Source organism: Athene cunicularia (assembly GCF_003259725.1).
Source record: "Athene cunicularia isolate RWA chromosome 20 unlocalized genomic scaffold, athCun1 chr20_part1, whole genome shotgun sequence".
Lineage (NCBI taxonomy): Eukaryota > Metazoa > Chordata > Aves > Strigiformes > Strigidae > Athene > Athene cunicularia.
In genome coordinates this window covers 9,164,520-9,177,068 of record NW_020799125.1, presented here as the reverse complement: position 1 = coordinate 9,177,068, position 12,549 = coordinate 9,164,520, and the positions used below count along the sequence as shown (strand labels likewise).

At 46.4% G+C, this 12,549-nt stretch overlaps 1 protein-coding gene across 1 annotated transcript; it reads right to left on the bottom strand.

The window, feature by feature from the left end:
* Nucleotides 1-349: 349 nt before the first annotated feature.
* On the bottom strand, nt 350-10,037 carry OCSTAMP (osteoclast stimulatory transmembrane protein). Its single transcript, XM_026862279.1, has 3 exons — nt 9,027-10,037; nt 7,073-8,117; nt 350-6,102 (listed from the first exon to the last, which is right to left on the bottom strand). Exons 1-3 carry the CDS (start codon nt 9,068-9,070, stop codon nt 5,767-5,769), a joined length of 1,425 nt encoding a protein of 474 aa, XP_026718080.1. The 5' UTR covers nt 9,071-10,037; the 3' UTR covers nt 350-5,766.
* Between the last annotated feature and the right edge of the window lie 2,512 nt (nt 10,038-12,549).

Here is a 12,549-nt window from a genome sequence, read left to right as displayed (position 1 = left end):
GGTGACAGCTGGCCCTGTGCCACCAGCCTTACTACAGGGAGCAGTTCTACAGAGAGCAATTCTTTGGCCAGTCACAGCATCAGCTTCTGCAAAGCAAGAGATTTCAACGGTCAGCTCAAAGAAAGAGAAGATCTCTCTTTCTAGAATACTTTGCATCAGCATTTTTTTGCTTTCCTTCACTAAAGTCATGTTTCATTTGACACTTTTGACCATGGTGCAAATCACATCCCAGGAGTCTTCCCACAGAGAGGGATGTGCCATGTGTTCACTGATGGCTCCTCAGGTATCCTGTATGGCACTGCACACATGGGCACGCATCCAGGGCAGACAATGCACAATGCTATGAAATAGCTTTTATTTGTTTATATTTATGTTCATTAATATTTCCTCTTCTAATGTTTGGTGCTGTTGCTTCTTCACTGCAATTCACTACTGTTGCTTCTTCACTGCAATTACAGTGCAAATACTATAGATAGGATAAATGTAATAAAAATATAATTGCTTAAAAATCAGGAAATACTTCTAGAGAGAGTTTTTTGTTTGCTTAGCTGTCTGCTCTGGTATATTCAGATTTGTGGCTATGGATGAGATCTTTCCTAGAGCACTGTCTTAGCTGAATACTTTACACTTACTCCTCAGTATATTAAGGCCATTCATTCTTGCCTGCCAGCCATAAGCAGAAACTTAGCATATATTTTATCTATGAAAAATCCACACAAATACACCACAAAACCCCAAGGGAATCAGAGCCTTCAGGGTGGATACCGTCCCTTGTGTGGGTGTCTTTCTGTGCTCTGGGTTTATTGCACAGGTAGAGAAAAGATTAATTGGTGGGCCTTTCTCTCTTCTAACTAACACTTTTCTCTAGGTAAATTAAGAAATATCAAACCTGAACAAGTACAAGGAAGAGAACGCAAATAGCCATGCCTGATCCACTCCTGTGTGCTCTGCCAAACAGTCAGCTCCACAGGCACTGTGTGATGGTAACTCCTGAGAAAAAATGGCCCCTGCTCAACCTGGTTGGAGAAAGGACTCTGGACAGGGTCACCATGCTGCCAAGGCAAAAATAAAGGACTTCTTGCCCAACAATGAGCCCTACTGCAACAGGAGCTCCAGGGAGAGCTGCCAGTTGTAGTTGCAAGTCCCCTCTCTTGCCCAGACCTCCAGAAACCCCTCTGGTTCCCACATCCTCGATGGGTTACAGCAACACCCAGCTCTGTAACAGCATCAGGGAAGGACAACTTCAGATAGAGCAGGCTGCTCTGGCTCCCCCAAAATCAGTGGCAACATTTCCACAGCTGAAGAAAATTTGCATTACAATGACAAGTCATGACAACAGGGTCAGGGCTGGCATCAGCAAGGGTGTGAGCTGGCATTGCCACTGATGATCAACAGCAAGGAAGTTTGGTTCCCATCACCAAATGCTCCCCAGCCTCACCAGATCATCCCAGCCTTGCCTCTGCCTCATCAAACACAAACACCTGACCCTGAACTTTCAACTTGATGCAATTCCAAACCTAGAAGCTAGATGTGATGAAATCCTTCCCTGCAGAAAGCAGTTAGAGACAGTAAATAAGCCACTGTGCTAGTGCAGGAGCAGCATTGCCCAGCAGGTACTTCCCCCGTGGAGGAGGTGGACAAGCAGGACCTGTCCCGTGGGTCTGGGCATGGACAGCACTGGGGGCTCACGGGTGGAAGCAAAGCGTCACTCCACACCTCCTCCTGCCTGCGAGATGGGAGGGTGGTGCTGGGAGAAAACGAAGGCAATGAGAGCCACGATGCGCAGAAGCGCGGGTGGGAGCATGGAGGGGCTCTGAGGGATAAAGATCCTTTAGCAAATAATGAGGCTTGTAAATTAGTCCTGCTTAATAAAAATATGTGAATAAATTAACTTTGCCTGCTGGTTAAATTTGTTCAGTATTTCTCTGTTGCACCATTAAGCAAACTCTGGCAAGGCAGCTTACTTCTCGAGCACATAATATGACTCTATAATGGGTAATATTTTTTATTTTGTTATGCCTTTATCTTGCTGAGGAACACCACCTCACAGGAAAGCAAAGCAGTTTCCAGCAGCTCTGCCTCCCACCAGCCCCCTGCCCAGGGAAAGCAGCACAGCCCAATTTGGCACCAGGGACAACATGACTGATGTGCTGCACAAGCTGTTCCTGACAAAGCAGGGACTGTCAGAGCATCCTCTGCTCCTCAGGACCTCCCTTCCATTTCTGTTTCTGGGGTCACGCTGATACCCCCAGGGTGGTGAAAAAGCAAGTTACTGAAGGGATTTATCCAGCTCTTTCCAGCCATGCTGGCCAGTCCTGGCAGGTCCCTCTGCTTCCCCCATGCGGGCTGCCCCAGGTCTCACCTCCGCAACAGACATTTCTTCAGATTTAACTCCATACCTGCAGTCTCCCCATGACTCTCTTCACGGGTCCCTCAGGCTGGAAACTACTCAGAGCTCTTCTTCCTAGAGTCTCCCACTCAAGTGTCACGTTTGTCACAGTTCCCTGGGTTTAGTTTCTCACATGAAAAATCTGGGCTCTGGGTTAAGTGGCATAATGGTAAAGAGCAAGCTTTCAACATCCCTTTTCTCATCAAAATAGATTCATCAGCTACATATTATACAAATCCATATCTGATGACATCAACTCAAGCAACAGGACTCTCGTGTTGATACCTTTTCATGGGCATTGATTTCTCAGTGATATACAAGTACATCAGCCTTCGGCACACACATGTTTTAGCATCAGTACAACTTCACCTCTAAAATAATCATAATGGGTATCAAAGTGAGTTTTTCCTTCCTATATTTAAAAAACCCCTTCTGACACTAATGACACTTCACAGCACAGTGTAACATTTCACAGCATTTATTACCCTCCTTTCTAAGTAATAACCTCAGCACCAGTATGATAAAAGCCAGTTTTTCAGCTATCACCCAACCCTCACCTCCTCACCAGTGCTTCATAAGGTGTTCACCTTCCAAACACAAATTCTCCCCTTGCTGATTTCTACATGTCTATTAAAGCAAAAAAATATGTGTGAGAGTCACAAATCTGAGGAGATGGATGGCACATGGGGCATGATCCATTGCCTCTTGGGGCAGATGTCTGGACAAGGGCAGGAGAATTGACCCCTAGATGCAGGCAGGCTACAGGGGCTCTGCTGCCCATGCTTCCCTGCCACTGACACCGCTAGAACTGGTGTGATACCCACCAAAGAATGTCATAACAATCCCATCCCTAGTCTCTTCAGCAAAATAGAAATAGGAGCACATCTCTGCCTCATGAAGGGTTTATGAAGGCTGTGACTCTGGGGGCAGAGGCAGAGGGGCAGTACCTTGCACTGATTATTATCCTTTCAAGCAGATATAATTACACTGTTCAAGGCTTGTCTGATGCCAAATTTTACAGTCTAGAGGTGCAAAGTCCCCTGGATGAGTCTTTAGAGGTTAAAATTTAGAAGGAAGGAATCTCTAGAGAAGACAGGGAAAGCTGCTCTGGGCTGAGGTCAGTTTTTCCCAATAAATACGATTTTTGAGACTGGAAAGGAGTGTTTCAGGAGCAGAGCTGCTCAGCTGCCCTGCCTGGGAGCTGGGCAGTGCCTGTCCATTAGGACAATAGGTGCAATAGGACATGCAGGGTGGTACTTAGTCCTCTTAGTCCATCTCTATGGTCTCAGCCACTCCGAATGCCCATCTGAACCTGTAGGGCCCATCTCCAAATGAAAGCCTATCCCCATGCTTGTTCCCGGCACTTCACCATTTCAGCCTTCTCTCCCCATGCCCCAATCTCCTCTGAAGACCCCTCTCAGAAGGCAGGGAGAGGAACTGGGTATTGCTCAGGGAGGGTTCCCCAAATGCTGCTGGCCATAAAAAGATGATTTCTTGAAGATTAATGCATATCTCTTGCCTCTTCTGAAGGAAAAACTTTTAAATATGTGTTTGTTGGAAGACAACAGGCTGCTGGGATGGTTTCCTGGCTGAAGGGGCTCCTCTGTTCTCCTCCCAGCTATTTTAACCCCTGACTCCAGATAATTTTGGCTACTCAGTGAGCACATGAAAATCTTTTTGCTTTCCCCAAACAGAACAGCACAAGGCATTTTCTGCAGAAACCCCATGACAAAGCCCCCTAGATTCTGTAGAGGCAGAAAGGTGATTGTATTAATCATCAGAACAGCAGGGAATTTAGAAACCTGGGGAGATGAATGCAAGAGGGTTTTGTGAGATAGATGCTTAAAAAAAAAAATAAAAAATCCAGACCTACTTTGTTTCAAGCATCTCAGAAGCTGAGAGAATTCAGTGCATCTGGCTGCAGCCACTTCACTTCTGTAATTTAATCTCATTGAGGTGCATTATGTCAAATAATTACCTTAATGAAGACTCTAATGGGAGAAGGGAGGGAAATAATAGATGTTTTGAAGAAATGAAGCTGCAAAGTTGCTTTGTTTTTAAGCTGGCACTGATTTATCTCCCCCTCCTCTGGCTCTTGACCTTACAGAGATGTCATGTCTGCCTCTTTCAAAAGTAACACGTTTCAGATGCTGCATAGTGATGGATTTTTGCATCTCAGATACAATACTATAGTTTCCGAGTTTGAAACCACCCAACATGCAAAACCAGCTCTTGGTTTAGGCATGTCCAGCCCTCCAAGTCCTGCTACTTCCCTGTTCCCTGCAGAGCACTGACTCAACTGGCAAATTTCTGTCTACCACTTTTGAAGTCCCCCAGGCTGTTGCTCTAAGTTAGAATCATAGAATCATTTAGGTCAGAAAAGACCTTTAAGATCATCCAAGTCCAACCATTAACCTAACACTGCCAAGCCCACCACTAAACCATATCCTAAGTGTCAAATCTACACTCTTTTAAATACCTCTAGCAATGGTGACTCCACCACTTTCCTGGGCAGCCTGTTCCAGTGCCTGACAACCCTTTCAGTGAAAAATTTTTTCCTAATATCCAATACAAACCTTCCCTGGCACAACTTGAGGCTGTTTCCTCTCATCCTATCACTTCTCACTTGGCAAAAGAGACCAACATCCAAACTGGCCTTTATTGGCTGCTCTCATCATCTTCTGAGGTCCTTCAGCTATTTTATTTATATTTTATTTTGAAGAGCCATTGTGGAGTGATTTTATAAAGTCCTCATGTGTTGATTTCCACCACCATCCATGCCCAGGATCTGCATCTCATGGTTATATTGTCTTGAATTTATTTCAGTGGGCTGAAATGACACTTTTTTAGGTGAATAAACTATCTTCTAAAGGCTAACATTTATCCAGTCTACCTAGTTTTCTGTGCATGAATCCTGAAAGAAAAACTCCCTGAAACTGAAATTTATCAAGTCAAATGCGTTTCCTTTCTTGCTGCCTGAAGGCATAATTTTAGAGAGAAAAGAAGCATGTACTTCTTCCAGCATGGATGTGGTGGGGGAAGTAAATGACCTCTTCCCCCACACTGACTCCCACATATTTCCCAGTTAGCTATGCCTAATGGGGATATCCTACAAGTCATCACCATTCCTGGAACAGCTGACTCCAGACCTTCTAGATTAACAAAACTAAACAAAACAAAACTAAACAAAGCGCCAATTTTTCTCAAATTAATGCAAAATGTGACATTTCACCTTTTTCTTTTTTTTGGCAAATATCTTTCCCCAGACACCAAACACTTCTCTGACTCTGGAAAATTTAATGTGTGATTCCGCTGCAGAAGCCTGTGCCCAGCCACTACAACAGGTCTCAGGCATTCCCTGTATTTCCAAAAGTACCCTAGTTTCTCAGGCAGCTTTGCTCCTCCTTGTGCTTCCTGGACAGCTTCTTGTAGAGGTAAAGTGCTCGTTTCTCCTCCCAGCTCTTAAAGAAGGAGCCTGCGATTTTTCTGCACAGGCGGTGCACATAGGTTTCCAGGAATACAGTGGTGTAGAGGATGCAGAAGAGCAGCCCCACAACAAGCAGCACAGAGGGGTTGGGAGGTGTTGGAGGGGTGATCCTGCAGTGGGCAGAGCTGAAGGTCAGAGAATGGTGGTAGGTTCTTTCAAAGTTCTGAAGTGGCAATTCTTCATAATGTAAAAGTTTCAAAAGAAAGGGCAGGACCCCTACTTTAGCCTGAAAAAAAAATTAGACTTAAATAGGGTGTGAACAAACCAAAATCATCTGGTTACTACAAAAACATCAGTCTGGGGTGTATAATCACCATTATAGCTTTTTTGAGTGCATTAAGAGAAGGACCTTGAAGTACATATACACTTCAGGCTGAGCGAGGATAACAGCATGGTGTGTAGACGCTGAGTACTTGACATGGTGAGACCCAGTCGATCTGTCATCTTTACCTGCTGTTACAGATATCGTAACAGGTATTCACTGTGTGGGATTTACAGGGAAAGGCATAATGCAGACAGAAGTATTAGTGGCTGCATATTTGAATATTAGAGTTTTTTTCTAAGCTCTGACTATTTTACTGTAAATTCATCATAAGCAGGCATCTGCACTAAGGAGCTCTGGGGCTGGGGAGGGAGACAGGCTGCGTGGTAAAAGAAGAGAGCTAAAAAACTAAACCAGAACTAGTCAGATAAAAGATATTAAAATAGAAACTGAGGAGGTTTGTGAAAAGGACTGCACAGGGTGACAATAAAGCAGGGCATTCCTTAAGGACTGGCCAGTGTTTGAAGGTGAGGAGACATCCTAACGCTGAAATGTGTTTTCAGCTGCTTCCCCTTTCCTTTTGCGCTTGCACCCGCTCTGCAGTGGGGGGATGGTGCCACAGGGATGCCAGTTCCTCCACCCTGCATAGGGAAGGGACCTGGAGATACAGGGATATCTGACTGCACTGTTTGTCCCCTCCTCGCTCCCAAGGGGCTGTAATTTGGAGTGGGTATGTTTGATTCACTCGAAGGAGAAACTGAGGTTGTGCCTCTACCTCCTCCTCCAAAAGCCTGTTATGTCCAGATGGCTGCTGGGGAGGGAAATAAGGGTTGTGTACATAAAGCTACAAAGACTGAAATCCCCACTGCTGCCTCCTGTGATCTGATACAGCGGCATCCCTGCGTGAGAAGGGACAGGAGACCCCAGCACTTACACTGTATTTGATGCTGAGAGTGACGGGCACCGTGGAGAACTGAGCTGCCTTTCTCACAGCTGTGTCTGCCACACTGAATGTGAAGTGGTCCACTGTCACAACCACCAGCATCAGCATCAAGGCCACGGTGAGGAGCATGGCTTGCACAAGGCACAGCATCACTTCTTCCCGGGACAACTTCAAGCCTGTTGGTCGAATGAGGTTTTTGGATGAGCCCACCAGCAGATGAGCTGCTTTTCTGTCCACAGCTAAACTCTCCAGCTTCTCGGTGATGTAAAAATTGTCAAAGCGGAGGTTGGTGAGATAATTTTTCAAATACCAAGTGGACTCAAAACAGAGATAGAGCATGGAGAAGCCAGCGAACAGCTTGTTGCCTACTCGCACAGAGTCTTTGACCCATACCTCAACAATCAAAAAGTCCCTCCCAATTTTCTCACTAGCAAGGTGCATTTGTTGGTAAATCAAGGAGCTGTTCTTAAGCAGTGAAACCTGAAAATGTCCATTCATAGGCCTATAAATATCAATGGACTGAGCAGTTTCTTGGATTGCATCCCCAAACTCCCAGGAAGCTGTCTCCAGCAGAGCAGTTGAGTTCAAAAGACTCTCAGAGGAATTCTTGCTGATGCACTTAATAATCTGCAGTATTGTTTTAATGTTGCTTATGATGTTGGGTATTATGTTAGCCACTACTATCATGATGCAAGTTGACAAGAGAATCTTCCGGCCTTGTTTGGTTCCTAATGTAGGCATGATCATACTGAAGACACAACGGGCAGGATGCACCAAGAAAAGAGTTAGGAGAAGGAGTAGACTGAAGGAGACAGCCATTGCAACGGAGAGGTGCCAGGAGTACTCCAGGGAGGCAAACATCCAGTTGTAAAAGAGGCCTCCTATCACCGCTGTAATGCAGGAACACTGCAGAAACAAGGTCCACAGCTCTCTGCCGTCTGCTGGGACAGGCTTGGAGTAAACTGACCATAGGTCTGCCATGGTCCTGCGCACCTTTGGGAACAGAAGGTCTTCACAGTAGACATGGGCTCTCATACTGTAAAAAGAACAAGTACCTGAGTGTCAGCAGAGAAAATACAGAAATATGATAATTAGACTTTCTTGAGATTAACACATATGGATCTTTATAATGTCCTTCTCTGAGTGCCTCTGGTCTCACTCTTCTCTACTTCTCTGCTAACCTGAGTAGCTGGGACTGAGATCTTCCCTGGAAGCACGCAGGACAGGGAAGTTCAAGGTATTGAAAGGAGAAATACCAAGCACAATGCAACTGCTTCTCCTCTAATGCAAGCACAGGAAACCATTGTATTATTCTATAAAAATCATAATAAAGTCATTCAAAGGGGTGAACTTGTTGGCAGTGGCTAAGAGTGACTTTAGTGGTTATTTAGAGGATGCTGGAGGGAGAAAAAAAAGGCTCCTGGTTGTTGTGGAAATTGTTCCATCAGCTCTGTAATTACAAGGTGTTCAATGGATAAGAGGCAGTTGAGTAGGAGTTTCTGATCTCCCTGCCTCTTAAGAGGAGACCAAACAAAAATCTGAAGGTTTAAGGGTGACACATACAGAACTGATCAGAGAAAACAGTTTCACACTAAAGCTCCAGTGCCAGAGGAAATCTCCAAGGATAAGAATCTGGCTACTACAGACAGGATGAAATGTCCCATAAAGCTATTTAAACGTCTAACAAAAACAAATGCTTGGGAAGGAATATAATTTCTCAGGCCTCACATCTGGAGTGACTCTACAGAGATCAGAAAACCTGGCAGGGAGAAGGAGCCTCTCCCCAGGATTAAACTGAGCCAGGCGATTCCCATCTGCCCCTGCCCAACAGCACCCTCAGCTTGAGGGAGAATTTTGACTAGCAAAGGAGGTTTTTCAGTGGAAAAGGCCATTCAACAGCTATCAAGACAGAGGGAGGGAGAGGGGTTAAAGAGACACTACATACCCAGCAGCAGAGAGGTGCTCCAGTCTTGCTCGAAAATTTTCCATGCTCCAGTGCCTTATTGATCTCAGAGAGGATCCTGGATGCAGCTGCTGGGAGATGCAGGATAGGAAACCAAGGCAGCTGGCACCAGAAAGCCAGGACTCAAAAAAAACCCCAAACCAACAAAACAAACCAGATGTTTTAAGGCAATTCAGATCAGCAACGCTGTCAATTCCTGGAGTGAGTGCGCAAACCTGGTATACAAAGCCTGGGGAATAAACCCACGACAGGACAGAACAGGGCTGCACAGCACTGCTTGGCCTTTACACTTCGCATCCTATTGTTATTGCAGAGAAGGCTTATTTTCATGACACATAGCTGAAAAGAAGTGAGTCAATGACATATGGACTGACAAAGATGGAACAAGCATCATGTGGAACACGGGGTGTCACCATCCTCTGTGAGGAAATCAGCTGTCTCACCCCAGCTGACTTCCCCTCCCCACTGCCCACCAGTGAGCAGCAAGGTTGGGATTGCTCGCAGAGAGAAGGGAAGCTTTTCCTCTTTTAGACATCAGTCATGGCATGAAGGGTGTGATAAGATCCAGCAAACCACGTGCTGATAATTGTCCACCTTTACTCGCAGGCTGCTGCTCCCTGCTGAAACCATGAGCTTGTGTGTGGGGTACAAAAACTGCTTCAGGCCCATCTCATATTCCTAGAAGAGGAACATGAAGCTTCGAAGTTGAACCTTTTCCAATTTCCTATAGCTAGTAAATCCACTGCAAAGAAAGCCCTGCCACAGGCAGGATTCCCAAAGTGCTGAGAAGCTCCCAGATGTGTAGTCCCCATGGGATGACCCCTGGGATGTGCAGGGCACAGAGATCCAGCCACCAAACCCCCTTGCCAGGAGACAAGGACCAGCCCGTGGTGTTTGCTCCTCAGTTATGTTTTCAAAGAAGATTCCCCCTCCTTGGATCAGCTTGTACAAGAAACCTGTATCACTCCTGGCACTGAGCTCGTGGGTTACAGGACGCTTGTGGGCGAAGGCGACCCAGCTCACCGCGCCGGCGCTGAGCTCGCTCCTTACAGGGACCCGCTGTCCTGGGCCCAGCCCAGCCCAGCCCTCCTGCGGGTGGGAACTGCCGGGCCCCCGGGATGTTCTCATGCTCCCCTGGGCGGGAGAGGGCAAAGGGCTGGAGGTCAGCCCTGTCCCGGCCGCCCCCGGGGACGGAACACACGGGGCTCTGCTCTCCGGCGAGCGGAGGGAGAGCAGCCCCTTCCCCTGGGGACGCGGCCGGACCCCTCGGCAGCAGCAGTCATGGCAGGACAGCAATCACGAGCACGGGCGGGCAAGGCAAACCTCTGTCTGCTTCCTCAGCCCTTCTTGCAGGTACCAAAGTCCTTTCTGCTCTTGCCGCTCCACTCAACAGCTCTGCTGTATTGCTCGAGTTTTTCTTTTTCCCACGTGGCTGTTAGAGCAAAGGTTTTCTCCTGGTGCCCTGGAGCACAGACACGGAGTGAGGAACTCTGGCTCCAGCCGGGAAGAGGCACCAGCCAGGCGGGCCTGAAAGAAAGTGCCATTTGTTTGGAGCATCCATAGCAATTGCTTGCCCAGGCCATGAATTAGGTCCCGAATTCAATTCACAGACTATAAAGGACCACCCTAAAAGGCCCATAGCTGTATTCTGCAAAACTCATCAGGTTCTCCTTAGATGCTATTCTAAGATCAAACTTCTTTCTCACTATATTTCTGAGCTAATGGATTTCATCAGCCCCCGGGACCCCATCCAGGCTCAGCAGGTAGTTTTCTGGGCTGCAAAAAAAACCAAAAAACCTTCAAGTCCATAACATAGTGATGAGTGTTTTCTGAGCCTGCAGCATCATCTGGCAAAGGGGAGCTGAAGTCTGTGGGGGAGCTGTGCTTGACCAGTAACTCCAGGCAGCACCAAGAAGTGCTTGTATGCAGTCAGACAAAGACTTTGACTCCGAAAAAAAACCCCAAACAGATCTCTGCAGGCTGGACTATCCTAAATCTAGGATACCCTCTATTTTATACCTTGAACTGATAAACTCTGAATGAGCTTGAACCATCAATGCCTAACTTTCCCTAGGACACAATGAACAAGCTTGTTCTGGGAAAAAAAAAAAAAAAAAACACAACAAAAAAAACCCCAAAAAACCACACACACCCCCAAAAAAACCACCAGCGTGTGTGTTTATACAGATACAGGAAGAACTGTGGGCAAGGCTGGGGAGCAGGACATGGGTAGGACCATGCAGCTCAGCAAAGCAGCTGTGACATCTTGTGGTCACATTCTGCTAAAGTACCTCAAGGTCTGTCTTCATTTCAGCTCAGAAACGAAAGAAGTCTGTGGGTGGAGAGTTTTAGGGAAAACTGAGGAAGTGAAGAAGCAGGAGGCTGGCGAGCTGGTGTTGGGATGCGTATGCTGTGTCGCCCTGAGATGCTCCGAGGTGCCTTTTCCCACCCTGTGTTGCTGGGAATCTTGTGGCCCAGCTCCAGGTGGTATACATGGGCTTTGCTTTCTTGACAAGCTCCAGTCTCTGTAGAGCTCAAGCTCTAGAATTTCCTAACATCCCTGATTTAGACTTTCTAGCACTACAATAGGATACAAAGAGATCCACACGCCTGCAACTAGCTTGCTGTAACTATAAGAAGACAAGAGGGGGTTTCATTTGTATCATAGCCAGGAGGCACAGCCTGGCTTTGCTCCGATTAGGGATGGTGACTGAGCTCATACCATCCAGGACAGAGATTTTAAATCCATTTCTGCTTTGCCGACTGCAGTGCTCACAGGGTGGGTCTCAGGGCAGTCTGAACAAGAGTCTCTTGCCAAGACACCTGAAAGTTCAACCTGTAGTGACAGGGTAACCCCGCGCTGGTGACAATGATGGGAGGGGGTGCACTGTGCACGGTGTATCACAGGTAGAGTATGGGGTACATGAACACTACAGCTTAAGAAAATGACTGGGTACAGATAAATGGTGGGCTAAAAATAGGATTATTTAATGCTGAAGATATTTCTCCATGGCAATATCATCAGCACCTGTTGATCATGTTATTCTGCCTTTTCAAGAAATTGGAGGCATGGGAAAGATTAGCCCATTAGTGGTGATTCTTTGCTTGTTAATGTCACATGCAAATGAACAATTTATGGTGATACAGAGCCAGGTCATGTCTTCTTACGTTTCTACTATAGAAATACAGAATAATCCCAGCAATGTCCTCTCAGTGACTGATGAGGGATAAATGTGATAAGGGAACCGAGGCTATCTAACTTGCAATAGCTGAGTTTCCCCTATCATGCCCAGCTTTCATTTGTTTCAGGAATCTTTCCCTTTCCTGAACTTTCAGCATTGCTGCTGGGTGCAAATCAGCTGAGCCCCAGAATCACTCCCCGCTGTAAAGACGCTATAGCAGCTCTTCTGTGTGAACAGTTTGTAAAGCAACTTGAATGCTTCTGGGATAAAAGATGCTTTCCTACTGTAAATAAACCAGAATTATTTTCCTCCAAGTGTCTCAG

What these genes read in the sequence shown, in the direction of transcription:
- OCSTAMP (XM_026862279.1), bottom strand. Translation starts at nt 9,070, where the DNA reads ATGGAAAATTTTCGAGCAAGACTGGAGCACCTCTCTGCTGCTGG. An exon ending in GAGCACCTCTCTGCTGCTGG is followed by an intron (nt 8,118 to 9,026) that starts GTATGTAGTGTC and finishes TTCTTTTTACAG; the next exon opens with TATGAGAGCCCATGTCTACT. An exon ending in CTCTCAGCATCAAATACAGT is followed by an intron (nt 6,103 to 7,072) that starts GTAAGTGCTGGG and finishes TTTTTTTTTCAG; the next exon opens with GCTAAAGTAGGGGTCCTGCC.